The sequence below is a fragment of the Microplitis mediator genome, chromosome 8, assembly GCF_029852145.1.
Source record: "Microplitis mediator isolate UGA2020A chromosome 8, iyMicMedi2.1, whole genome shotgun sequence".
Taxonomy (NCBI): domain Eukaryota; kingdom Metazoa; phylum Arthropoda; class Insecta; order Hymenoptera; family Braconidae; genus Microplitis; species Microplitis mediator.
The window spans coordinates 21,490,668-21,517,329 of record NC_079976.1 but is presented as its reverse complement, the minus strand read 5'-3'; the positions used below and the strand labels follow the sequence as shown (position 1 = coordinate 21,517,329).

General features: G+C 32.8%; 2 protein-coding genes across 2 annotated transcripts in view; both read right to left on the bottom strand.

The window, feature by feature from the left end:
* Nucleotides 1-19,649, bottom strand: part of LOC130672619 (uncharacterized) — a 169,100-nt gene extending 149,451 nt beyond the window's left edge. The window contains exons 1-3 of the mRNA XM_057477258.1: nucleotides 19,544-19,649; nucleotides 19,331-19,464; nucleotides 9,742-9,904 (exon numbers count right to left, since the gene is read on the bottom strand). Of these exons, the coding sequence (XP_057333241.1) occupies nucleotides 9,742-9,904; nucleotides 19,331-19,464; nucleotides 19,544-19,607 (361 nt within the window). The 5' untranslated portion in view covers nucleotides 19,608-19,649. The remainder of the gene's footprint in view (nucleotides 1-9,741; nucleotides 9,905-19,330; nucleotides 19,465-19,543) is intronic.
* Nucleotides 19,650-23,815: 4,166 nt separating this feature from the next.
* Nucleotides 23,816-25,663, bottom strand: LOC130673927 (uncharacterized). The gene has a single exon (XM_057479143.1). The coding sequence runs from the start codon at nucleotides 25,661-25,663 to the stop codon at nucleotides 23,816-23,818; it is 1,848 nt and encodes a 615-aa protein (XP_057335126.1).
* Between the last annotated feature and the right edge of the window lie 999 nt (nucleotides 25,664-26,662).

Sequence of the window (26,662 nt, the reverse complement as noted above, 5' to 3'; positions counted from 1 at the left end):
AGTTTCTCGAGTTTAAATGAGTATGAGTTTTGTAATTTTACACGGCACCATACACGTGAATTAATAAATTACATAGAGCGCAGTAATGAATAAATTATTGACAATTAATAATTACAACTATCACAATATTTCGAATATAAATTTAAGTCACAATTAATTTTAATACGCGACATAGAGTACGAGTAAGAGCCGAGTATTAATGAGAGATGCGTAGCGAGCCGAGTCTGAACGTATAAAAGCTTGCTTTGCAGACACAAATAAAATTTGATGTTGATTTAAGAGATTAAGCATGACTGGATGACTGAATGATGACATCAGTCACACTAGTTGGCATCGAGTACGAGTAAATAATTAAGCAATGAGTAATAAGTGGAGACTGTATTAGAAAGTAATTTGTAAAATTGATATAAATTATTTGTGGCTGCAAGGTCACGTGATGGCGAGTATGTGAATAGATATAGCCCGCAGGTTAGTTTAACACGCGGTCACCACAGCAATGAGCACAGAGTTTATATATGAAATAAAGGTATAATTGAAGAATATAGATGATAACACATACATGATGAGTCAGCGAGTTACAATTAGAATGATGTGCTTGATAACGTAGAGTAATTAACATAATGTAATTGAATTCCCTCGCAGATTTGAATCACGGTGGGAACACCGTGAAAGTGTAAACGTCGTGGATCCACTGTGGTTACACGGTGGGTTTGTTCCATTTCACCACCGGGTATACACAGTGTATCCACTGTGATTACGCGATGTATCCACCGTGATTACGCGGTGGCTTGACCACTGTCTATACACGGTGTTCCCACTGTGATTACGCGGTGTATCCACCGTGATTACGCGGTGGATACACCGCGTAATCACAGTGGTAAAATGGAACAAACCCACCGTGTTTCCACCGTGATTCAAATCTGCGAGGGTTATAATAAACTGGTAGCACGTGGTGTTCTATCACAAGTATTGTAGAATAATGCCAGTTGCCGCGTAGCTGGCTATCGAGTTGAAATTCCGAGTATCAGAGGGCGCGTCGATAGCAGCACCTCTGGTATAGTAGAGCGTCGAGTTATCAAGTGTTCTGGCGCGAACATTTGAAATTTACGCAACAAGCATCAAATTTATTTTTGTTATTATATGAATTTGATATTATATTATGAGTAAACAAAAGAATAGCTTTACTTGAATTAAATAAAAATTATTTCCTTCAATTCTACGAATTCTTGAGACAAAATTATATATTCTTGAAAATTATCAAGAATATATTTTTTTGTCTCAAGTAAATGTTCTTGATAAAAGTATTTTTTTTTTTCAGTGTAGATAAATTAAGAAGTGCCCTATTGACTTTTCAACGCAGATGCGGATTCCTGCAATAGGGTTTAGGTTAACAATTATTAAAAATCCTCTTATTGATTTTTCAACGCCTAGGGCGGATTCCTGCAATAAGAGTGCACGAAATTTCTACGTTCGAATCTTCGCGGACCGTAAGTTTTAAGAACCGACTAGCCCTGAGCTATGGGTGCTCAGGCTTTTTATAAACTTTGCTTGGCAATTAGATGGGGAATTCATAATTATCGCCATTGGTGGAAAGTGACGACAATTTATTATTTATTCGTTAAACTTATTGCAGTTGTCTCCGCACTATTCTTTGCCGCATAAAACGGTGAAAAAGCTGACGCTGCGTTTTCGCACGCTTTGCAAAGAGGAGCTCAGAAATAATTATTTTAAATAATTATTAAAATAAAAAAAAATTATTTGGACATAACAGGTCGTCTTACTTGACCAGTCTCCTTCACATGCCCCATTTTTTATCTCTAGAGCTAGCTCGTTGCATATATCTAGTAGTTTACTTCCCTCTGCGTTTATTGTTTTGTCTTGTGTTGATTTCCTCTTTTTTAGGGCTTTTCCTCCTGCTTCTTTCGTTTGGCTCTTTTTGTCTGTCACCCACTCTTACATTTCAGTCTCCTGCTATCACTAGTCGTATATCTTTGTCTACTGCATTTAATATTATCTCTCCCAGATACACGGTGTGGCTTAATAAGTTATAAATCAAATTGAACGGAATATAGTAGAGTGCCGGATAGCTCAACTGGTAGAGCACTCGGCGCGATACCGAATTGGTCTGGGTTCGATTCCCAGTTCGGGCTATCTATATTTTCCTCAATTTCTCTATAAATTGTCTTATTGAGAAGGTTTGCATGTTTAGGTTTCTACTATATTTAAATGGCGTATTACCGTACGATGGACGGTGTGGCTCAATATGTTATAGATCAAACTGAATGGAATATAGTATAGTGCTGGATAGCTCAATTGGTAGAGCACTCGGCGCGATACCGAATAGGTCTGGGTTCGATTCCCAGTTCGGGTTATCTATATTTTTCTCAATTTATCTGGTAATATAACACAAACTCAAGATTTGCTATGAATATACGTATGTTGATGGCATTATCATTTGTTCCGGTCCATGATGTTACTGACGCATATAATGAACTTATTACAACTGAGTTTTATCAAGATAATAAAGAACAACTAGAATCTTTTATTAATTACTTCGAACATATGTGGATAGGTGTTCGCTCTTGTACCGGTAGACGTCGTTGTAAGTCTTATTTTGAACTGACTTTATGGAATTGCTATGAAGCTGTTATAAATGATGAAAATCGTTCAAACAATGCAATCGAGGGATGGCATAATTGTTGGAATCAGGAGTATGTGGAACAGAGAATATAGGATATTAAGGTTTTAGTTTATTAACTATTAAGTAATCAGTCACTTTATTAATAATATGCAGTAATTAAATAGAGGTTTACAATATGACAAAAGATATAACTAATGTACTGTATCTGAATGATTATTATGAACACTGTATATTAGAGTAGTGGTCGTCACAATTGTCGGAAGGACACTGATGAGTTCGGGTCTCTCTGCTGGGCCTCTGAGTTCAGAGGGCACACAAAAGGGTCATAAAACCCTACCTTCGGTAACTCCACTCAGTTTGTATCGTTGCATTTCTCCAACACCCCTCCTCAACGATACAATAGATATGAAAGGCAGCTACTCTGATAAACATCATCTGAACATCATTGAAGCATCATCTTTGATTTGATTTCTTTCAGTGGCTTAGTCATCATATCTGCTACCATTTCTTCAGTCGGACAATATTCGAATGTCATTATCTTGTCTTTATAAAGATCATTGACGTAATAATAACGAGTGTCAATGTGTTTAGTCCTGTGGCTGAATTTTTTATTTTGAATCATCTTCAAGCAGCTTTGGTTATCCTCAAAAATGGTAACGGGAAGATGATTCTTATGCTGCAGGTCTTCCAACAAACGAATTATCCATGTTCCCTCTTGGCATGCTTCAGATAGCGCCACAAACTCTGCTTCAGTCGATGACAGCGAAACACAAGTTTGTTTTCTGCATCCCCAGCTAACAGATCCTCCAAATAGTTTAAATATATATCCACTATTTGATTTTCTGTCGGATCTGTCCTCAGCCCAATTCGCATCCGCGTATCCAATTAATTGGCTCATTTCATTATCACCACCTAACTTTAATCTTTTTTCTTTTGTTCCTTTCAGGTAGCGTAGGACCCTTTTTGCTTCGGTCCAATCCGTAGTCGACGGTTACTTATTGAATTGACTCAAAATTGTCTTGCTGGCTGCAATGTCCGGGCGAGTGTTGACAGCAATATACAACAAAGCCCCAATAAGTTTCTGATACCTACTATTGTCTGGCATCGTGTCTTGCTCTGTCCTTATCTTAAGTTACCCTGGGTCAAGAGGTATCTTAGACGCTTTAGCATGCTGTAAACATAAATCATTTAGAATTTTTTCAATGTATTTTTCTTGAGAAATAGAAAATATATTCCCATTTCTTTCTATTTGGATCCCCAAATAATGTTTTAACTCTCCCAAGTCAGTCAATTGAAAGTGTTGATTCAACTTGCTGGCAATTGAAACAATTTGGTCGACTTTCTTTCCGGCAATCAGAAAATCATCAACGTAAACTCCAATGTAAATTATTTCATCTTCGGTAATCTTAATGTACAGACATGGGTCTGCACGACTTCGGGTAAATCCGTATTGCTGAAGAATTTCATCTAATTGTTCGTTTCAAACTCTTGCTGCTTGTTTCAAACCGTATAGACTTTTAATGAGTCGACAAACCATAATTCGTTTAACTTAAAAGTGCGTGTTCATCATGCAACTATGAGTAAATTTGTCGGAGTACTTCGAGATGAGCAGGGTTTAAATGAAGTGCTAATTACTCAATATAATACTGGGTTAAACATTTCTGCCAAACGTAGGCAAGTTTATATTAATGTCGATTCGAGGATTAAAAACGTCGTTTTGAATTACGATCCGCAAAAAAAGTTAAATTATTTAAAAAACATTGCGTCTCTTCTAAGAATTTAGGTGATGAACACGTTACTTATAAATTAAAAATATTAATAAAATGTTATTGTGATTGTGATTTTATTATGATACAAACTACTCTGAGTGAATAATTTATTTATTTGATATTCTATTATTTATTTACAGATTAAAAATACATTATAAATTCTCCATTGAATGATCTTCAACTTTTCGATTTATCAGACAATAAAGATGAAAACTTCTATGAAGAATTTTTAAATATTCCTCAAGTTGATGATGAGGAGTCTGATGCCGACACTGAAATTAGTGATCACAACAGTGATACTGAGCAATCAGGATTAGAAAATTCTGATGAAGATGACGGATGTGATATTAATAATAATACAAACAAAAATAATGACTGCTTAATTAGTAAAGATAAAAAAACTAAGTGGAATCTACAACCTCCTACCCAAAAAGTGAAGACATCAAAACACATCATTGTTATTCATTTACCAGGCATAAAAGATCGTTGTAAAGATTTACATACTATTACTGACATTTGGAAATTGTTTTTCCCGTTATCAACTATTCAAGAAATAGTAACGTATACAAATATATATTTAGAAAAAATTAAACTATCCTACAATCGACCTACTGACGTTCATGCTACTAATGTTAATGAAATGTATGCGTTAATTTGCTTATTATTCTTAATTGGCCTAAAAAAAGCATCGCATTTGAATCTTAAAGAGCTGTGGTGCTCAGATGGAACAGAACCTGATATTTTTAGAGCAGTGATTTTGAAAAGATTTTATTTGCTGTTGACAGCGTTAAGATTCGATGATATCAATGATCGTGAAGAAAGGAAGAAGTTTGACAATTTAGCTCCAATCAGAAAATTTTCTGATGAATTTATTAGTCGATGTCAAAAATTATATACACCCAGTGAATATCTAACGATTGATGAAATGTTGGAGAGTTTTCGAGGTCGATGTAAATTTCGGCAATACATTGCCAACAAACCTGCTAAGTATGGAATCAAAATATATGCTTTAGTTGACGCTAGAACATTTTATACTCGTAATATAGAAATTTATGCTGGAAAACAACGAGAAAGTCCGTTTCGAAAATCTAATAGTGCTTTTGATGTTGCTAAGAGAATAAGTAAACCAGTTCTTAACACTGAACGTAATATTACTATGGATAACTACTTCACTTCAACTCCTTTAGCTCAAGACTTATTACAGAACCATAAAACTACAATAGTCGGAACAGTCCGCAAAAATAAGAGAGAGCTTTCTTCAGAATTTTTCGTAACGAAAAACAGATCAGAAACAAGCAGTAAATTTGCATTTTCTAATAATTGTACATTGGTATCTTACATACCTAAAAAAAATAAAAACGTCCTCACAATATCTACCATGCATCACTCCAATAAAATAGATTCGGAGACTGGATCAAAAATGAAACCGGAAATGATTACATTTTATAACTCTACTAAAGGAGGTGTAGATACAGTCGATGAGCTAAAAGGTAAATTATTCAACAGCACGTGAAACGAATCGTTGGCCGATGGTTATATTCTATGCTTTTTTAAATATATCCGGTGTTAATGCGCAAATAATTTATAAAATTAATAATCAAAACAAAGATAAATCAACCAAAAATCTTACACGTCGTAAATTTTTGAAAAATCTTGCGTTTGATTGAATCCAACCACACCTTATTGAACGTGCCAAAGAACCAAGATTAACATCAGAACTTCGTCAAATTATCTTGAAAATCACGAAACTTTCAGTTAATTCTGAACAGGATAATTTTATTGATGAAAGAAACACAGAATTTTGTTCGTTTTGTCCACGTCGGAAAAACCGAAAAACTAAAAAAGTATGTGCTCATTGTTCGTCAGCAATTGGCACTGAACATACTGTGTATTATTGTTCCCAATGTAATGCCAAATTTAATAATAATCATTATTATAATTGCAATATATAGAATTGTATATAATTATATAGAATTGTATATAATTTGTATAGAATTGTATACAATTTCTATACAAATTGTATACAATTGGATCGGGCCATTTTTTCTATCCAATTATATATAGTCTATATATAATTATATATAGTCCATATATAATTCTATACAATTGTATAAAATCTTTTTTCATCGGGTTATTCAATGACATACCTAAATTCTTGTTATGAATGAGTATAATTTAAGTATACTTTTAGAATTCTACTAAAAACATACCAAAATCATACTCAAATACCAGGTATGTTTTAGATATTTTTTCGGTGTAACCGAATTCGCTAGGGACGATTTGATAATCGTTATATCAAATTTTAACTCGTACGCGATGAAATTAAATAAAACTTTCTTCATTTAAAACCTTAATTTTTTAGTTACAAAATCGGATAGTTAATGTAACGGGACCTAAGTCCACTTCCTCCACGGAAGCCGATACCTCGCCCTTTTGGGCATACTCGCGTTGTGTGTGGTCCCTATTTTTATAATCAACTCCACCATATATTATAAAAGCGAAATATGAACATAAGCCCACATTAGCTTACCCATTAGGCATGCATTGCATTCGGCTGCCTCACCGACAACTACCACGAGACCGACCTCATTCGGACCCAAACACTCCTCCCATCTCTGGTCGAAGTGGGGCTTGGAATGGATCCCCCATGGTACCAGACTTCAGCTCTGGTCAACTGCTTGCGTAGGTTTAGTGGTGAGGGCAAATTCTTCCCTAACCTATAAGGGCTACCTCCACTTAGGAATATAATCACCAAGATTTCAGACAGACCATTATACACACTTGCCCTTATCCATCACCTAGTCATCTCTAATCTCCGAGTTTTTTTATGGCCGCCATGATGTTTTAAAACACAAAATGGCGGGAGTCGGTCCACTCGAGAGTCGGTCCACTCGAGACAAAATCGGATATAAAATAGATTTGAGAATATATCCAAAATATGAAAAAAAAATCTGGGCGTCGGTTGGCCCTGCGGGCCAGCCCCACAACTTCCCACTGTTTTCGAGCTCAAGGAGCTTGAAAACATCACTGTGAATATATTTTCGAGCTCTTCGAGCTCGAAAATGCTATTACATGCAATCAATTTTTTATGAGCTTTTCAAGCTCTAACAAGTTACGTTTTATGCTAGAGTTTGAAAAGTTAAGAATCGAAAATCATTAATGAAGAAGCGGCTTTTAAATTTTTATTTTCGATTATGTTCTCTGAAGTACATGTATTGAGGCAGAAATCAATGTCAGTGATCGAAATCAAGATTTGAATGAGTTTTGACTTAGGTCAGAGCAATATTATATGGAATATCCGAGAAAAACATTAAAGACTGGGTTTTTTCAACTTTTTGCTGACAATATGTTTAAAACTAAAGAACAAGTTATATGACATTATCTGATTATCGAAAGAGATTATAAAGAAAAAGAGTTGGTATGATTTCAGACACATTTTAGCACATTATATTTTGATTTATCCGGAAAAAATAACATAAAATGTGATTTTTTTAACTTTTCAGCGCCAATATCTTTTGAACCAATCAACCGATTTTGACGTTTGAGGTAGCAATTGGCGCGTTTTCTTCAATTCTAGAGCTGATTAAAATTTGAAAACGATCGGTTCAACCGTTTCGAAGATATTTGGAAAAACCCGTTTTTCACCATTTCTTTCTCCAACGATATCTTTCGTACGCATTAACCGATTGAGACGGTTGAGGTGGCAATCGAAAGCTTTTATCAAGTTCTAAAGCTGAGTAGATTTTTGAATTGATCGACTCGATAGTTTCCGAAATATTCTCGAAAAACGAAAAAAAAACGATTTTTTTTTCATTCTTTCGTCGACGATATCTCTCGAACGGATTATCCGATTAAGACGGTTGAGGTGACAATCGGCGCGTTTTATTGAGGTCTAGAGCTGTTTTCAAAATATAAAAAAAAAACGAAAAAAAAATTTTTTTTTCGTATTTCTTAAATGTCTCAGAGTCTATTTGACTAAATGGTCTAAAATTGTTCTGAAAATCTAATATCAGAAGATATCTTTCGAATGCTGCAAGAACCATCTAAATCGGTTCATTCATCAAAAAGATATGAGAGGTTTACATCCACACACACACACACACACACACACACACACACACACACACACACACACACACACACACACACACACACACACACACACACACACACACACAAATTCATACATACATACAGACATCGCTCTAAAAATTTCAGAATAGCATCTTAACACCTTCAAACGTCGACATATGATGAAAACCCGATTTTTTAAAATCGGGGTGAAACCAATGACTTCTCGAATTTTTCGAAAATCTTCGATTTTCTCAGCGGGAAGTTAAAAAAAAATGTTAATTATAGCAATAGTCTCGGATCCATAACTTTTTTATGTCTTTTAATCGTTTTGCTAATAAATCAGTCAATGGTCTTATAGAATATGTATAAAATTACTTTTCAATAATTTTTTTTTGTATATGCATCTTGAATGACATAAAATTCAAGAAAACATCAACAATATGATAAAAATAGTATCAACTAGCTAATAGTACTAACTAGCTCTTTCGATTGCCGCCTTAACCATCCAAATCGGTTCATTAGTTTAAAAATATAAAAAGTTTGCACACACACACACACACGCACATACATACAGCCACTCGGACATCATTCTGAAAATAGTCAGGATAGCTTCCTAGGACCTCAAAACGTTGACATTTGATGAAAACTCGATTTTCGAAAATTGGGGGGAAAACAATAACTTCCTGAATTTTAGAAAATTGACAAATTTCCTCGGCAGGAAGTTAAAAAATTTGAAAAAACTCAATGTTTAACACTTCTCTCAGATACTTTATATATTAGCGCTCGATCTGAATCAAAACTCATTTTTATCCTTATTTCAACCCCTTACATCCTCATTTCAACCCTTTACATTCTCAAACTTTCGAAATTTAATGCAAGACGTAACTTGTTTAAGCTTGAAAAGCTCAGAAAACAAGCGAATGCAGTCAAGAATGTTTCCGGCTACGAAGTATTCAAAAACGTATTCACAATAATGTTTTCGAGCTCAAGAAGCTGAAAAACAGCGGGAAGTTTTAAGACTGGCCCGTTCAGTCAACCGGTGTACAAATTTCTTTTTTGATAAATATTAATATTTAAGGGAGTACAAAAATTTTTTTCCGAATCACCCTTATGTCCATATATGATCAGATGAGACCGTTTTCAGAACTTTATTATATCTGACATTTTTCCTCAAGTGAAATTCATTTTTATCCTTATTATGATTCATGATGCACTCGGTAAATTGATGTATATATTATGCATTAATACTTGAAATACCTCCATAGTTACAAAGAGGAATTTCACATTCTTCAGTTTCTAAATCAGGCTGCACAGTATAGCACCATGGACCCCGTGAATCACTTGTAGGATTTCGGCAATAATTTTTAGCTAGGATCTTGCTTCCGTCTGGGAAATCAATGTCTCTAATCTGATGATCAATCTGAAAGATAAATAATTGTGAGTTGTAGCTCACGAGAGTCATATTGGAGAAAAAATGAATAATTAATAATAAAGAATAATATTAAAACGACCGAAACTATACAATAAAATCTTTGGTTACCTTAAAAACTTGAATACAGTAAAACGTACATAAAGTAATGCTGTAAAGCAGAAAAGTGTGTGCTTATTCACATACAAGTACGGGAAGGTAGACATAAAGCGTTCCAACCTTTTTATATTTAGGAAAAATAATGAGGATAAGAGGAGATTGGAAAGTATAAAGGAAGAGATATCTCAATAATCAATTTATAAATGAGATTTTCATCCATTTCAATAAATATTTTCATTTTAAGATAAATAGAAAATAGCTATTCGATTAATGAATATTAATTTACTTATATATTATAATCGACTATACTACAATATACTTATACCTAATGTCAGACATCCTATCTAAGTCCATTTGATCGATCGATTTGAAATTTTCAGAAAAGTTGACGGCCAACAAACTCTTTTGATTCCTTGATTAAACAACCGAATTACAAATTTTAATTCTGTTATATTCTGTCGAATTCTGCTAAACAGAATTCAACTGAATTGAAAATTGTAATTTGAATTAAACAGAATAAAACCGATTTTTAAATTTCAAATTCGTTTTAATTCAGTTTAATTCGGATTCAGAACCAGAAATTGGAGAATTATTTTCGAATTAATCAGAATTAAACCGAATAGAATTATTTGAATTCGTTTTAATTTGGACAAATTCTGGTTTTCCTGCCGAAATAGACAGAATCCATTTTCAAGTTACGTACCGAATTAAAATAATTTATCTGAATTAAATAGAATTAAAAATTTAATTCAGTTTAATTCAATCGAATTCAGTTGTTTAATCAGGGTTGTCACCTCAACCATCTCAATCAGTCAATTCATTGAAAAGATATGAAGAGCTTACATCCATACACACACACACACACACACACATACATACACTCGGACATCCTTCTGAAAATAGTCAGAATAGCTTCCTAGGACCTCAATTCGCTGACATCTAATGAAAACTCGATTTTCGAAAATCAGGGTATAAACAATAACTTCCCGAATTTTTGAAAATTTACAATTTTCTGAGCAGGAAGTTAAAAATCGTAAAAAAAAAAATTAAATCTTTTATAATTAATTGATTAATCAATCATCATCTTCATCAGTAGAATCGTCTTCCTCTTCTGGCTCGATTTCAATCTCAGATTGTGTATCTGTCAATTTCGAAATTTAGTAAAACTTAAACTTACATTTACCCATCTCAATAAGACAATTTATAAATAAATTGAGAAAAATATATATAACCCGAACTGGGAATCGAACCCAGACCATGTCGGTATCGCGCCGAGTGCTCTACCAGTTGAGCTATCCGCATTAAACTTTATCGACGAATTTTTGTTACTTCGGCTTGTGGAAATCGTCACATTATATATTTTCGTTATCCTTGAATTATTTCCTTCAAAATAAAAAAAAATTCAGCCACGCTCGAGAATGCCCGATGAAAAAAGATTTTATACAATTGTACAAAATTATACACAAAAAATGACCCGATCCAATTGTATACAACTGTATAGAAATTGTATACAATTATATACAAATTGTATACAAGTCTATGTAATTATATACAATTTTATACAAATTATATACAATCCCTATTCAAAAATTCCCATAGAATCCACTCAAATGCGACAAAAACCGTGTACAAACTAATACAGTCTATAGGATTCTATGCGATTTTTGTCGCATTTGAGTGGATTCTATGGGAATTTTTGGATAGGAATTCTATATAATTATATACCATTCTATATAATTGCAATATATAGAATTGTATATAATTATATAGAATTGTATACAATTTGTATAGAATTGTATACAATTTCTATACAAATTGTATACAATTGGAGGGACCATTTTTTCTATCCAATTATACATAGTCTATATATAATTATATATAGTCTACATATAATTGTATAAAATCTTTTTTCATCGGGTGTCGAGATGACGTTTTTTTTTTTACAACTTTGTAGCCCTCCTCTTTCTTTACGTCACTCTCAAATTGTCAGATTAGTGGAATATACACTTTTTAGCATGTAATTAACTAACTCTACCTTAATCTGACGCGCTCGAGAATTTCTGATGATCAATTTTTTTTTACTAATCTGATCCTTTATCCTTGATGGGCGGCCTTATATATAGGGCTCATATTTGGCGAAGGTACTTAACCGGGTACAAGGTACCCCCCTGTATATTAATCTGCCGCGCTTGAGTAAATCCCGAAATCCCCGCTTGGGCTCCCCTACTACTAAGCGCGGTAACTTAACCTCACTCGCGTTCAATCATATCTACACTTTTAAAAGTATATTAAAATGATTTGAAACTTAGTATAGAGAACGTGGTAAGGAATACTTACAATACAACATAAAGTTGATTCCTTAATATGTTATTTGTAAAATAAATAATTTAGTTGATGAATTATAATTATAAGTTAATTTTTAATTGATATTCAACATTTTACAGAATACATTAACGTTAAATAGAAATATTAATAAAAAAGTAACTTATAGATTTTTGTGTTTTTTGTTTGCTCTCAATAAATGAAATAAAAAATGTTGGAAAATCCAAAAGTGCACACCTGAATCGCTTATTTTATTTTTAATCATTAGTTTTATTATATAATATTAATGTATTGTTTTTTTATTATGAACTTTTATTCAACTTACAAATTATCAATTTGATTTTTTTATTTCTTATTTTCAGTTCAATATTTTTTCACTAACATTTTTTTTTTTATATCCCGCCTTTTGTCTTAGATGTCGCTTTTTTTTGAAACATTGATACGCTAGTGCTGCCACTAGTTGATAGAGAGAAACAAAGAAAAAAAAAAATCGGTCTATAAGTTGACCCTGCGGGCCAGCCCCAAAACTTCCCGCTGTTTTCGAGCTCGTTGAGCTCGAAAACACTATTGTGAATACATTTTCAAGCTCTTCGAGCTCGCAAATACTTTTGGATGCCATTGTTTTGTAGAAAACCATTTTTTAGCATTTCTTTCTCCTACGATATCTCGCGAACGAATTAACCGATTTTGATGGTTGAGGCGGCAATCGACGCGTTTTGTCAAGTTCTAAAGCTGATCAAATTTTGAATTCGATTTATCGAGTCGTTTTTGTTATATTTCAGGAAAAATAAAAAAATGTTTTTTTTGTAATTCTTTCGACAACGGTTTCTCTCGAACGAATGAACCGATTTTGATGGCTGAGGTGTCATTCGACGCGGCTTCTAGAGCCCAGTCCATTCTGGAATCAATCTATCGAGCACATTAAAAGTTATCCAAAAAAAACATTTTTCAAAAAACTTTATTTTTGGAATATCTCTGAACGAGCCCTACCGATCAAGCTCAATTTTCTCTCGGCTTCAAGATATTAACAATCCGCGTCGAATGACACCTTAAAGTTCAAAATCGGTTTATCCGTTCAAAAGATACAGGTATTTACATACGTACGTACATACATACATACATACACTCGGACATCATCGTGAAATTAGTCAGAATAGCTCCCTCGGACCTCAAAACGTCGACATCTAATGGAAATTCGATTTTCGTAAATCGGACCGAAACCAATAACTTCCCGAATTTTAGAAAATTTACAATTTTCTTAGCGGGAAGTTAAAAATAACAAGTTTTTTATTGCCAATGCTGTTTGTAAGAATCGTCTGTGTACTCAGATCGATTTTATAAGCTGCACTCCGATTAATGCACCTTTTGTCAACATCACAGTACACGCTAAACCAAAAGGACTGAGCGATCATGATCCGAACGATATTCATCGTCGATATTGTAGTGGAGAAGAGCGTGCGAAGGTTGTTGCGGCTATAGAAAAAGAGAAACCTGGCCTGATAAAGTTCAAGATGCTAAACAATGCTGATAAAGAATGTCTACAAGCAGGTAACCGTAATCATGTCCTAAGTAGTACGATCCTTCATAAGATTTCGAGTGAAAACCGAGCGGCAAATGACCTTGATAAAGATTTATTAAATTATGTGAAAAAATTAGATGAAAAATTCAAAATCTCACGGCCCCATAAAAATTATCCCGGATACATACAAAATATTAGTATGAAACCATTTTCTATAATTTTATATACGGTTCGACAAATTCAGTACCTCATGTCTCAAAAGAACACGGTTTTCTTACATTTTGACGCAACCGGCAGTATCATTGCCCCGATTAAAAATATTTCTAAGTGCATTTTATATTACGTATTGTCATTACCTGGAAAGCATAACGAATATATTCCGACTAGAATTTTTCATAAGGGCCTGACGAGGTCCTTATCGGGTTAACCTTATTTCAAATAAGGTCCCGATCAGGGTATCCTGACGAGGATCCTGATATGGATGTAACGCTTAAGACCCATGAGGTCCTTATTGGGATTGCCTTATCAGGACCTTACCAGGATATCCTCATCACGTCCTTATCAGGAATGCCTTATCAGGTCCTTACCAGGATATCCTCATCAAATCCTTATCAGGATTACCTTATTACTAATAAGTTATTAGTAATTATTTTTAAAAAAGTATTTAATTGCAAGAAAAAAAATAAGAGAATTTTAATTCGATCGAGAACGTTACCTATTGAATTGAGAGCATTAATTAGAGGGAGTAAACATATTTACTATCGATGAAAAAATCCCGATAACTGCTGGGCTCGAACCTGCGTCCTTTCGATTTAAAGTCCTCGATGCTATTCACTGGGCTGACATACACAAGTGATCTTGAAAGTGTAAATATAATATTCATTATGATGTCATAGAATAACTGATGAAGAGGTAAAAAATCTGTGCTACAATGATTGACGTGATTTTTTATATAATATTCTTTTGTACTTTTTTTAATTTTTAGCCTGTAAATGAAATATTTAAAGGGATGGGATAACTATTTTTTGAATAAGGATATCCAGATAAGGTCCTGATCAGGAACTCGTCAGATTGACCCGATGGCAAATAACTTTTTTTTAATAGAGATATCCTGACGAGGTCCTGATCAGGAATTCGTCAGGTTGACCCGATGGCAAATAACTTTTTTTTTAATAGGGATATCCTGATGAGGTCCTGATCAGGAACTCGTCAGGTTGACCCGATAGCAATTAACTTTTTTTTTAATAAGGATATCCTGACGAGGTCCTGACAAGGAACTTGTCAGGTTTGCCCTAATAAGGCAAACCTTATATTAACCTGATAAGGTCCTTATGGTACTTCAGGCAAATCAGGAAGAAATTCTAGTCGGGATGGACCCTGTCCGGTAGCAGAATTCATCTCTACTGTTCATGACACTCATTATCAAACGATTTTTTTTTCTACACTTATGGATAATTGGAGTCGCTTTACGAAGAAAAAACTTATAGTCGACAAAGTAGAATCTGACTTTCGTTTGGCCGGTATACAGGCAATTATCATGGGTTTTAATCATTTCACCTTGAAAAGATGTCTCCAAATTACTCACGACATCGCAGTAAATGGTAAAGTTGAAGATATCTCTTTTACAGTAGTTCACATATGCTCAACACATTTACTTAACACTGTAAAAAGAAAATTGAAACGGTGTTCGATGACACAAACTACTAAAAAACTTGCGTTACATTGGATCTCGCAATTAGTACACTGCACATCTATTGAAGAAGCGAAAACGATTTTCAACGATGGCTGTGTAGTGTTTGGAACTGAGTGGTCTGACGAACATCTTGATACGTATGTGCAGAAAATTTTACCAGTTTATGGAGTTGCAAAAGAGGAAAAACTTGATGATTTTGATGATAACAATGAAGAAAGTGAAAAAAATGAATTATCAGATAGAGAAGATGAAAATATGGTGAACGAAGATAAAGATAAAGAAGAAGGTGAAACGATAGAAGAAGAGATAAGTAAAGAAGCAGAAACAAAATTACGCCATGGATCGCCGTTCTTCATGATATTTTATTCGATTTGGAGCACAGTTAAAAAATCAAATGTTATGTCTGAAGAATCTTTAAAAAATCCTCACTATTCCAACGAATTTCTGGTTGAATACGTCATGGAACATTTGCTGCCATTTTTTTCTCTCTGTTCAGGAGCAATCTTGAGCTGACTGACACATAAAAATGTAAATTTCGTAAAATACAGTAATGCCACGTCAGAAACTCTTTTTAACGATATCAAAAATGATATTTTTGATAAAGAAAAAAAAATTTTGTTACCTAGATTTATTGAAAAAATGGTAGAGGTGATCGAGGGCAAACTGACTGAAAGACAACATACACTACTGACAGAAAGACAACGACAGAACAGTGAGAAGAAAAAGAAAAGACTGACGACAGAAGATGATTGTGATGACTATGAAAATGATTGGTTTTTTGAAAGTGAAGGGTGGGATGGCAATAAGGGTGGGACGTATTTTACGCAAAAAAAATTTAAGAGGTTGTCTTGTGATGTTGAAAAAAATAATAAAAAATTAAAAAAAGAAGTTGCTGACAGTAAAATGGAAGAAAGTAATATTTTAAAAGAGAGAAAAAATGAAGAAAATGAAATTAACTCAAACGAAAGAAGAAATAATACTGTTAAATTAAATATCAACTATCCTGATGAAACGAAAACAGAAACTTTTAGAGATCTTTTTGCCGAAAACTTGAAAAATCCGAAAAATTTTCCTAACAATGATAAAATGCTCTATGGGATTCACTTGACAGCAAAAAATTTTGAGACTTTGAAATTAAATGAAAGACTTGACGATAATATTATAAACGCTACGTTCAAATTACTGGAAAATATGGGACGATTAAGAGGATTTAGAGTGCTGATTTTAGAAACTTTTTTTTCGAGTGAGTTTATAGATTATGGAAAGTCACGAGGTGCTCTTCGGCAGTGGGCTGAAAGTGTGAAAATGGGGTCATACGGCGTTTGGATCTCGCCCATTTACTACAACAACCACTGGACGTTGTTAGTGACTGTGCGAGATTATAAGATATTCTTATATATAGACTCCTTGGGCAATATAAGACCGTTACCTTTAAATTTAATTGAAGGCTACAGTACACTAGTCCAGAAATACTGGGAAGAAAACCTACAGGCTCGTGAAAAAGAATGGGAAATTGTGAGACCGAAAGATATTCCGTTGCAAAATGTAAATCCAGGGAAAACGTGGGACAATTGTGGAGTACATGTCATTACGTGGAGGTACTGCATTGTAACGAGTTCTTACTGTCCATTCAATGAATTGAATATGACGAATGCAAGGAAAGGCATTGCGAAGTTACTTTGGAGTAATAAAAAATTAGAAAGAGAAAAATCATCGACAGTCAAGTACCGTAGAGTATTTTTTGAAAATTCCAACAACAATTCAGAAGATTTGAACCTCCAAACATTATCTGTGTCAACGGAACCACCAATTTACTTCCAAAGTACATTCGAATACTGTGCTTCATTGAAATATTTACTAGCCAATGAGCCGTATGCAACAAGAAAAAAATAAAATATTTAATAATAAAAAAAATGCATTAATAGAAAATTTCATTGACTGTGATTACTTGAATTTCGCTTGAAAAGATTTGTTCATTTATTGATTATGAGTATATATTTGTTGAGTATAAATAAATATTTTTTTTAAGAAAGGTTCGTTAATTAACAGTTAGAAATATTTGTCTACTAAAGAAATTGTTTTTTGAATTTTTTATTTAACAGGAAAGCCATTACTAGCGATCTAGGACATCCATGGTAACTAAAAACCTTGGTACTTCAGCTGAGACTCATAAGACAGCAACTATAATTTTTTATCTACAGAATAAATTTTTTTATCACGCAAAAAAATCCTGGCCTGTCCATCTTGGACATCCATGACAGCTAGAGCACTTGGGACTTCAGCTGAGACTCATAAGACAGCTACAGTAATTTTTCGTGTACAGAATAAATTTTTTTATCACGCAAAAAAATCCTGGCCTGTCCATCTTGGACGTCCATGACAGCTAGAGTACTTGGGACTTCAGCTGAAACTCATAAGACAGCTACAGTAATTTTTTGTGTACAGAATAAATTTTTTCTCACGCAAAAAATTCCTGGCCTGTTCATCTTGGACGTCCATGACAGCTGGAGCACTTGGGACTTCAGCTGAGACTCATAAGACAGCTACAGTAATTTTTTGTGTACAGAATAAGTTTTTTTATCACGCAAAAAATTCCTAGCCTGTCCATCTTGGACGTCCATGACAGCTAGAGCACTTGGGACGTCGGCTGAGACTCATAAGACAGCTACAGTAATTTTTTGTGTACAGAATAAATTTTTTTCTCACGCGAAAAATTCCTGCCCTGTCCTTACATGTAATTCAAATGAGAAAATTAATATTCGTTAAGCTCTTAGAAGGATTGAGCTTTCGAGCTGCTCACGGAAAAACCAGTTCTGTAAAATTGACAGATGTTTCTCTGTCAATTAAATTATGTAATTTATACAGAACCAAAAATGTAATTTTTGCATTGTGAGTTCTGTAAACCTAAATCTGTAATTTTTACATTTTGAGGCTGTAAAAGTTACATAGTGAAGTTGTAGAATTCACAGAAGTATTTATATAAAAAACTTTTATACTCCGAATAATGTAGCGTCACTTGTATTTGCAAAAACGAACGGCTGATGGCGCTTTCAGAATTATAAGTCTGTTAATGAGGAATGTACGCACACTGTATGGAAGGGAAATGAGCATCAACTAATTTATCGTTCAAGGAATTTCAAGGTCAAGTAATAAAAAGTATTTCATAATTATACAGTGAAATCACATAAATTTTCATAATGGAGTAAAAAAATCGAAATTTTTGAATTTCCCAAAAAATTTTTTAAAATATCTAAAATTTTTTTCAAAAATTTGTTCAAAAACTTAAAACTGAAGTAAAAAATTCTGAAATATTCAAAATTTTTTTTAAAAAACAAACTTCAAAATTACAAAATGATTCTGCAACGTTAACACCATATACTCATGTAGATTTTACATGAACTATAAGTAAATATTACATAAAGTAATAATGTATAATCTACAGAAAAAGTATGTAATTTTTGCAGAATATTATCTGCTAGTATTACATTATGTTATTTATAAAAATAACATTTATGAATTTGTAAAAATAACATATTTTATCTGTAAATGTTACAAATAATATCATCAGTAAATTTTAAAGATTTTTTTCTGTAACTTTTACAGAACTGTTTTTTCCGTGCTCTTTTAGGAAGATTTTTTTAATACCTAAGACTAACTTTTAAGACCATAACATTTGAAAAAAAAAAAAAAAAAAAAAAAAAAAATATTTATTTTGAAACACCCTAATAAATATACATGCGTACAAAAGCAAAAGTAAGATTCACTGATTTAAAATATTAAATACCTTATGTATTTTTTCAATTCCTTCCCACATTTGACAACGTATACCACTTTTTGTTACAGCAATAGTGCCTTCATACTCATTACCCAATTGTGATAGCTTACATCTAGTAAAATTGGATTGCATCCCTGCTTGAACTAAACAATAAAATTTTTAATTAGATATAAGAACAATGTTTTTTTTTTTTTTTTTCAATTTTTAATTAAATGTAATTACACCCTCTGCAAAAATACACATCAATAACAAGCATAAAGCATAATCTTCCAAACATACCGGACATATTTGAATTTTCAACTGTCACCACCTGAAATATGAAAGTAAAAACATGTTGCTATCGGTGTGAAACTGTTACGTCACAGTATTTATAAACAAAATATATTTCGAATTTATGCCAAAGAGCATGTTGGGTTAGCTAAGATTTTAGTAAACTTAGTAAGTTTAAGTATATATTAAAAGCATATATCACTATAGCTAATGTTACTCAATTTACTAAGAACTTAGTGAATCCTAACACAACCAATGTATTGGCGAATTCAGTTGCTTGTTTTAGGGCCAGATTGTCAAACCGGGCTTACTTTTAATCAAGGTTTAAATTATTATCGCTGGTAAATCTATATACTATTAAGGCTGGGCCATACTAAACGAATTTTTGAATATTACTTTTCTTTTAATTTATTAATCAATTGTTATTACGGAAATTTTTATAGCTTCCGAAAAAATGTGAAAGACAAACTTCATCGGAAAGTTTTCATCATTCGAGTGACGTAGTTATTCAAAACGTAATTAGAAAAGTAAAATGCGAAAATTCGTTTAGTACTGCCGAACCTTATCGTATAGATATGCTAGCAATATTAATTAAAACCCGGATAAAAATAAACCCAGTTTGAAAAACTGGCCCTTAAATTCTCGATGTATATATATATATATATATATATATATATATATATATATATATATATATATATATATATATATATGTAGTCTGAGTAGCAAAGAATCTAAATACGTGTTCCTATAAGTTATATATATAAGGTTTAATTGTTTTGCATAGAAAAGATAATATCTGAATCGCAGTCTTAGATTTTAAACTATAATTTTACTAAGTAACGTCATTGTTTTACTCCGCTCTGAAGTGTGTTTTCATACAGTTGAGACAAGGCTAGTTTCTTAATCCATGATTATATTAATCAAGAATCACATTATCACTTCAATTATAACTATGTAATTACAATAAATATACTAACGAGAGTAATTCAATCTCAGATTAAGGGCCTGTATTAAATCCTATCTTTGTTTAAATCGGGATTAAATTACTCCAGCAAGTATATTTATATATTTACAGTGTAGATATAACCTCAATTGTGATTTCATCGCAGATTAAGAAAAATCTCGGATTGTAAAACTGGCCCTAATGAAATCTTGGATTGAAGATGATGACGCTGTCAACGTCATATGTTTGTACCGTACCTGGCTTTCCTAGGCGAAAAATAAACCACTGGTTTTATATTCATTTTTGGGATCATCAGGTGCCCGCCAACCCTAGAGGCGTTTTTCGTTTGACGATTGACAGGGCAATTCGGTCAAAAAGAATAATGTAATTTATTGGAATCTAAAATGCCCAAAAACTTATGTACCTAGTTAGAATTCGGCAATCTTCCATGATGTCAAAAATATTCTATATAGTTGTCCCGGAGAAAGCTTAGGATTCTTTCTCACTATTATTCTTTCTGCCTCTATGATAATATTCCGAAAAAGATAGTCTGTGCATTCGCAAAGCCGAATTTCGTGGTAGAGGAAGAATAATTGTGCTAGGGCAAGATCCCAAACTTTCTATGGGACGACTATAACCGTGATGAAGGGCAAGTTATATTCTATGACACATAAAGTATGAAATTCAATAATAATTTTCATAATTTTTTCTTTGCCCCTTTCGATGTTTTCGGGCATCAGGCTCTTTATCCGGGAAAAGTGACATAAAATGTTATTTTTCACATCTTTCGGAGCCCATATCGTTTAAACTAATTAACCAATTTTGGTGTTCAATGTGCCAATCGACGCGTTTTATTGAGTTCTAAAGCTGTGGAGATGTAAGAATTGATCAGATGAGTCACTTCAAAGATCATTTAAAAAAAACATTTTTTAGCATTTTTTTCTCAAACGAATTAACCGATTGAGATAGTTGGCGGCAATTAACGCGTTTTATTTTTAGAGCTGATTAGATTTTGGATTCGACAAATCAAGCCGTTTATTGAAAATTTCCAAAAAACAAAAAAAAATAATTTTTCTTTCGTATTTCTTGTATATCTTAGAGTCTATTAAATTGATTGATCTGAAATTTTTAGGAAAGTTGACGGCCACCAAACTCTTTCGATTGCCACAAGAACCACCTCGATCGGTTAATTCATTAGAACAATATGGAGAGTTTACATCCACACACACACATTACTCGGATATCATTCTGAGAATAGTCAGAATAGCTTCCTAGGATCTCAAAACGTCGACATCTGGAAAAATGTTGGCTCGAAACTTACCAATTTTTATTATGCTACCGACCAAACTTGAAACAGGAAGTAAAGCATCCACCAAGCTAGTATGTTCTTATAAAAAATTATTATGCCGCATCACAATTATAATAATGTACACTGTAAAAAAAGATTCCTGACGTCAAACCAGATTCGTTTGGCTCAAGTACTCCGTGTGTTTGGATACAGCCAAGCGCGTCAAGCGATTGAGTCTACCGCCCTCTACGTTTGACAGTATATTTTGCTCCAACTGAGAGTTTCTTGAGGGAAGGTCCTGATTTGTTTGAACTAACTCTATAGTATTTGATATAACTCAATAACTTTTTTCATTTAAAAAAAAATAGGAATTAGTTCAAGTCATGAATGCTGTTGATACAATAATGATTTTCGTTTTACATAAAATAATCAAAAATTTCACTCAAAGTAATTTGTAAGGTCTTTGAAGGTATGAAGAATTTTCAGTTAAGTCATAATTTTATTAAAGCAAATGAATTTTAGTGTTAAAAGTAATATTTTTTCAGGTCCGTAGAAACTCTCCTTGCAATTAATTCAATAACAAATCGACTTATTTCAAATTGCTGTATTGCATTGATCCAAAAAAAACAGTAATCTGAATCAAGTGAATATTGCCTTTAATTATTTCATCAATAATTAATTTAAAAAATTTTTTTTTTTTTGCATTTTTTAATTTTTGATTTTACTTTTATTGTTTTTTTTTTTTTTTTTTTTTTTTTATCAAGTATTGAGACAATTACATTATATTATTATTATTATTATTATTATTATTACATTATATATATTACACTTTACAAATAATTCTGACACACTCAGTTTTTAGTGAAAAATTAAATAATCGTAATATTAGTATCCGGAGGATTCGAACCCAGTACCCTACGCGTGAGAGTCAGACGCTTTACCGCTACGCTACGGAGCCTGTAGGAAATTTTTAGTTTAGTTGTGCTTCTAGTACTTTGTTTTCATATTAAATGGATATATACAGTCAATTGCTTATACATTGATCTAAACGAGATAAATATGTGACTCTTTTTATAAATAAATTTTTCTATTTAATTGATAATATAAAGACTTTCATTCAAATATAATTCAATATTTTGTAACGAATACATTTATATTCTTGTCGAATATTTTTCAGTTTTCATGTGAGTGCGTCAAATTACTCCTACAACCTCGTCGGATTCTCTCCCCAAGAAACTTTTCGGTTGACAAGACACGTTCGGTATTATAGGAAACTACTTTTGTTTCATTGAAACAAGTGAAGTAGTCAAACTAAACGTTTCAAGAGTTTCAGTTAAATTTCTAAAAATTGAAGAGTTTGCGTTAACAAGTTTTTATTTTTAAATCAAGTACATCCAAAAGGGCATAGCCGGATAAGCATGCCGAATTGGCCCCCACGGAGTTTTCGATCGGCACTTCGGGGATCACTTTGGTACCAAATAAAAAAAATTCAGTCAAAATTTCAGCTCTTAATCCCAAATGGTTTCCGAGTTATCGAAAAAAAACCTATTTTTCGATTTTTATTTTTTTTTCAATAGTAAAATTCAAAATTAATCAATGGCGATTTTTTCCTAAATACTTACAAGTAAAATCCATAACAAAACGTTTTTATCATGATCCCCGAGTTAAAAGCCGATTTTTAACAAAGGAAATAAAACTAAAATTATTTTTTTGACTGCGTTTTTGACAACTTGCAAATCACCAAATTTTGTCAGAAGACGTCTTTTACACTCTCCTGTACTCAGGAATTTTTTCAATTTTTTCGGTTTGGTGCAACATTATGAAAAAAATTAAAAACTGATTTTTTTTGATAATTTAGTCTTTAAACAAATCGATATCATTTTAATACTCAAGAAATACAAAAATAATTGGCGTTCTAATATAAAATAGACATATAACACCATGTCAATGATACTAAAATTATGAAATGTGCTTAAAAAACAAAATAAAATCAATCTTCATCACTGTCTTCATTAATCACTACATAGTGCCCTGTATTATTGAAAATTCGACTTAAAATTTCTGCTGGCTTAACAATTTTTGATAAGTACCTAGCATGTGATAGATAATAAATTATTGCTGCTACATGTGAACAACAACTAACTGTACGCCTGCCATTCGTACAATCATAGCAATATCGAGAAATCCCATTGATTCCATTTTTGTTAGGATGATACTCAATGAAACAACGATATACTTTTGCATTGATATGTCGAGACTTGACTTGAAATTTGAGAATATTTTCAGCGGTTTTTACGTACTGAAGGCTTAAATTATTGTCTTTATCCATTATTTCAGCCAAGTATGACACTGCTTGTGAAAGCTGATAAGACCCAGTAAACAATATATGCAAATTTTTTTCAGTCATCTCCGGAACATCGTGTAAATCGTCTGACTTGATCGTTTCGAAAGGTATTTTTCGTCGAGCCCAATGCTCTCTTTCAACATCATTTGCTAGAGTATTATCCTGATTTTTTTTTAAATTCATAACAGACAGTACTTGATCTGCAATCTCTTTATCAGAATTGAAGCGTTTCCCAAACTCATTATTTAAAAAACAAGCAATCTGGCAGAACAATTGTGCTTTCGGCAGTAACTTATTGTCTACTTTATGATCTAATAAAGTAAACTTTTGTTCAATTACGCCATGAACAGATTCTACTACCCAACGAATTTTTGTCACGAATCGAGAATCATTTGACTCACTTGTGGTGAGTTGATTCCGTTTCCCCTTCAGGGCTGGCATCAATACTTTGAATCCAAGATTTTCTAAATGTGTAACAACGTCACGAAAACCACGGTCAAGCACAAAAATGTCTCCTTTCTCAAGAAGTTTGATTAAGCCGTTTGGATCTTCCAGAATAGATTTCAAAATTTCTGCATCATTTTTGTTCGCAGTAAATGGTCCCAACATATCGATTACATATCCATTTGTTGTACAAACAGTAAATGGTTTAAACAAAGGAACTTTTTTCTGACCGGAGTATGATTTTCGTTGGTATTCGTTGTTTGTACTTTTCTGGTGACGAATGTAAGTACCATCGCAAATTATCATTAGTTGGTCATTTAGTTCAAATAGTTTTGTAGCTATTTCTGAAGAATGATTTAAAATATTTTGGCGTGATGATGCATTTATCCCAAAATATTTAGGCAAAACATCTTGTTCGAATGATTTCATTACCGATTGTACATAGTCAGATACTAATTGTTCTCGCTGTAATCCGAGAACTGACGATATTACAGCATTTGAATTGCCAGTTCGTAATTTAAATAGAAATACAACGATAGCTTGAATTACATCTCGTGTCTCAGAATTACGCATGGATGTCATCATAGTACGTAACTTTGTTAGATTTTCCCAAGTTAAACCTGTTAAGACTTTTAAACGTTCTTCTGGAAAAGAATAGTCACCAATTTTATCCAGAAGTACGGAATCACTACTGACAGATAACTGTTTCATCAAATTTTCTAAATCGGAGACTTCAAATGTACTCGTGTTTGAATAAATGCGTAAAGAAAAAATATCTTTCTCATAAAATCGTTTCTTTATGAGATGATGCTTACAGCATCGATTATATCTTGGAATAAATATTTTTCGCTTTACAAAAACTTGGTTGCGAGCTTCAAAAGGTATTACCATCATCTCATTTTTTGACCCACAAACACAACAGTATTTATGAGTGTTTATTACTCTTGGAAACATCATATCTACGTACTGAATTTCGTTCTCAGATTTTTCAGTGACTTCATAAGTTGGATCATTAGTCGATGATATAAAATCGGTGCGACTTCTGACCATGAAAAAGTGGCTCGATATAAATTTAAATCAATTACCTGACTGACTCTATATAAACTAAAAGTTAAATTCAATTTTGAATAGTGTAAAGGAGAAAAAGGTTCGTGGCTTTAGTATTTTAACCTAAACCTGAGACACAACGTTTCATAATATCACTTAAACCTAGTAATATGAAACTATACGTTCGTATCTTGTGCTTTAATTACCTCCCGACTTGGTCGTTTGGTATTATTAAATGATTATATGAATTGGTTAATTCTAAATATAAATTTGTATAGATATAGTCCGCTTTGCGGTAATTTATAAGTTACTTAAGATGTAACTGCTTAAGTCAAAATTTATAATCATAACGAGGTAACAACCTCCCGACTTAAGTCAGTTAGCATTTTCAATAATTCTACGAATTTATAGTAAACAAAGTAATTAAACATTAATTTAGGATTGTAAACCTCCTTTCGGTTATCTGATTCTACTGTACTGAGTCATTTCTAAGTAATATACTGACAAATATAAATTTTCCTGATAATAACAGGTATTAAAGTCTTAAGAGATTAGTTTTTTGTTTTCAAGACAATTCCCTTAAATTTTTAAAATGTTTATATAAAATTGGCTTCTGCCTACTCGTAGTTCTTTTGAGAGTAGTCCAATCTGGTTTTGGTTGATTGAATTTGGATTTGAAATCCGAACTGCTGTTGGTCCTTGGATATCCTTTGGATTGGTTCTGTTGTGGTTTTCCGGAAATTTTCGACTGCCGATGTTGGCTGATAATGTTTTAATTTATGTGTAGTTGCATACACTACTACGACGACAGTAACTGCAAACAAGGCACACTGTGCAGCTGGATAAATAATGCTTACAATCAGGCATCCGATAATAACGAATCCTATGATGATGAACCCAAAATTTGGTAGGTCATCTGAATTGCATCCCAGCTTGTCCTCGTGCTTGACTTCGTTGCTCGTAGTATAAGTAGACCTCCCTACTGTTGTAGACAAACAGTGG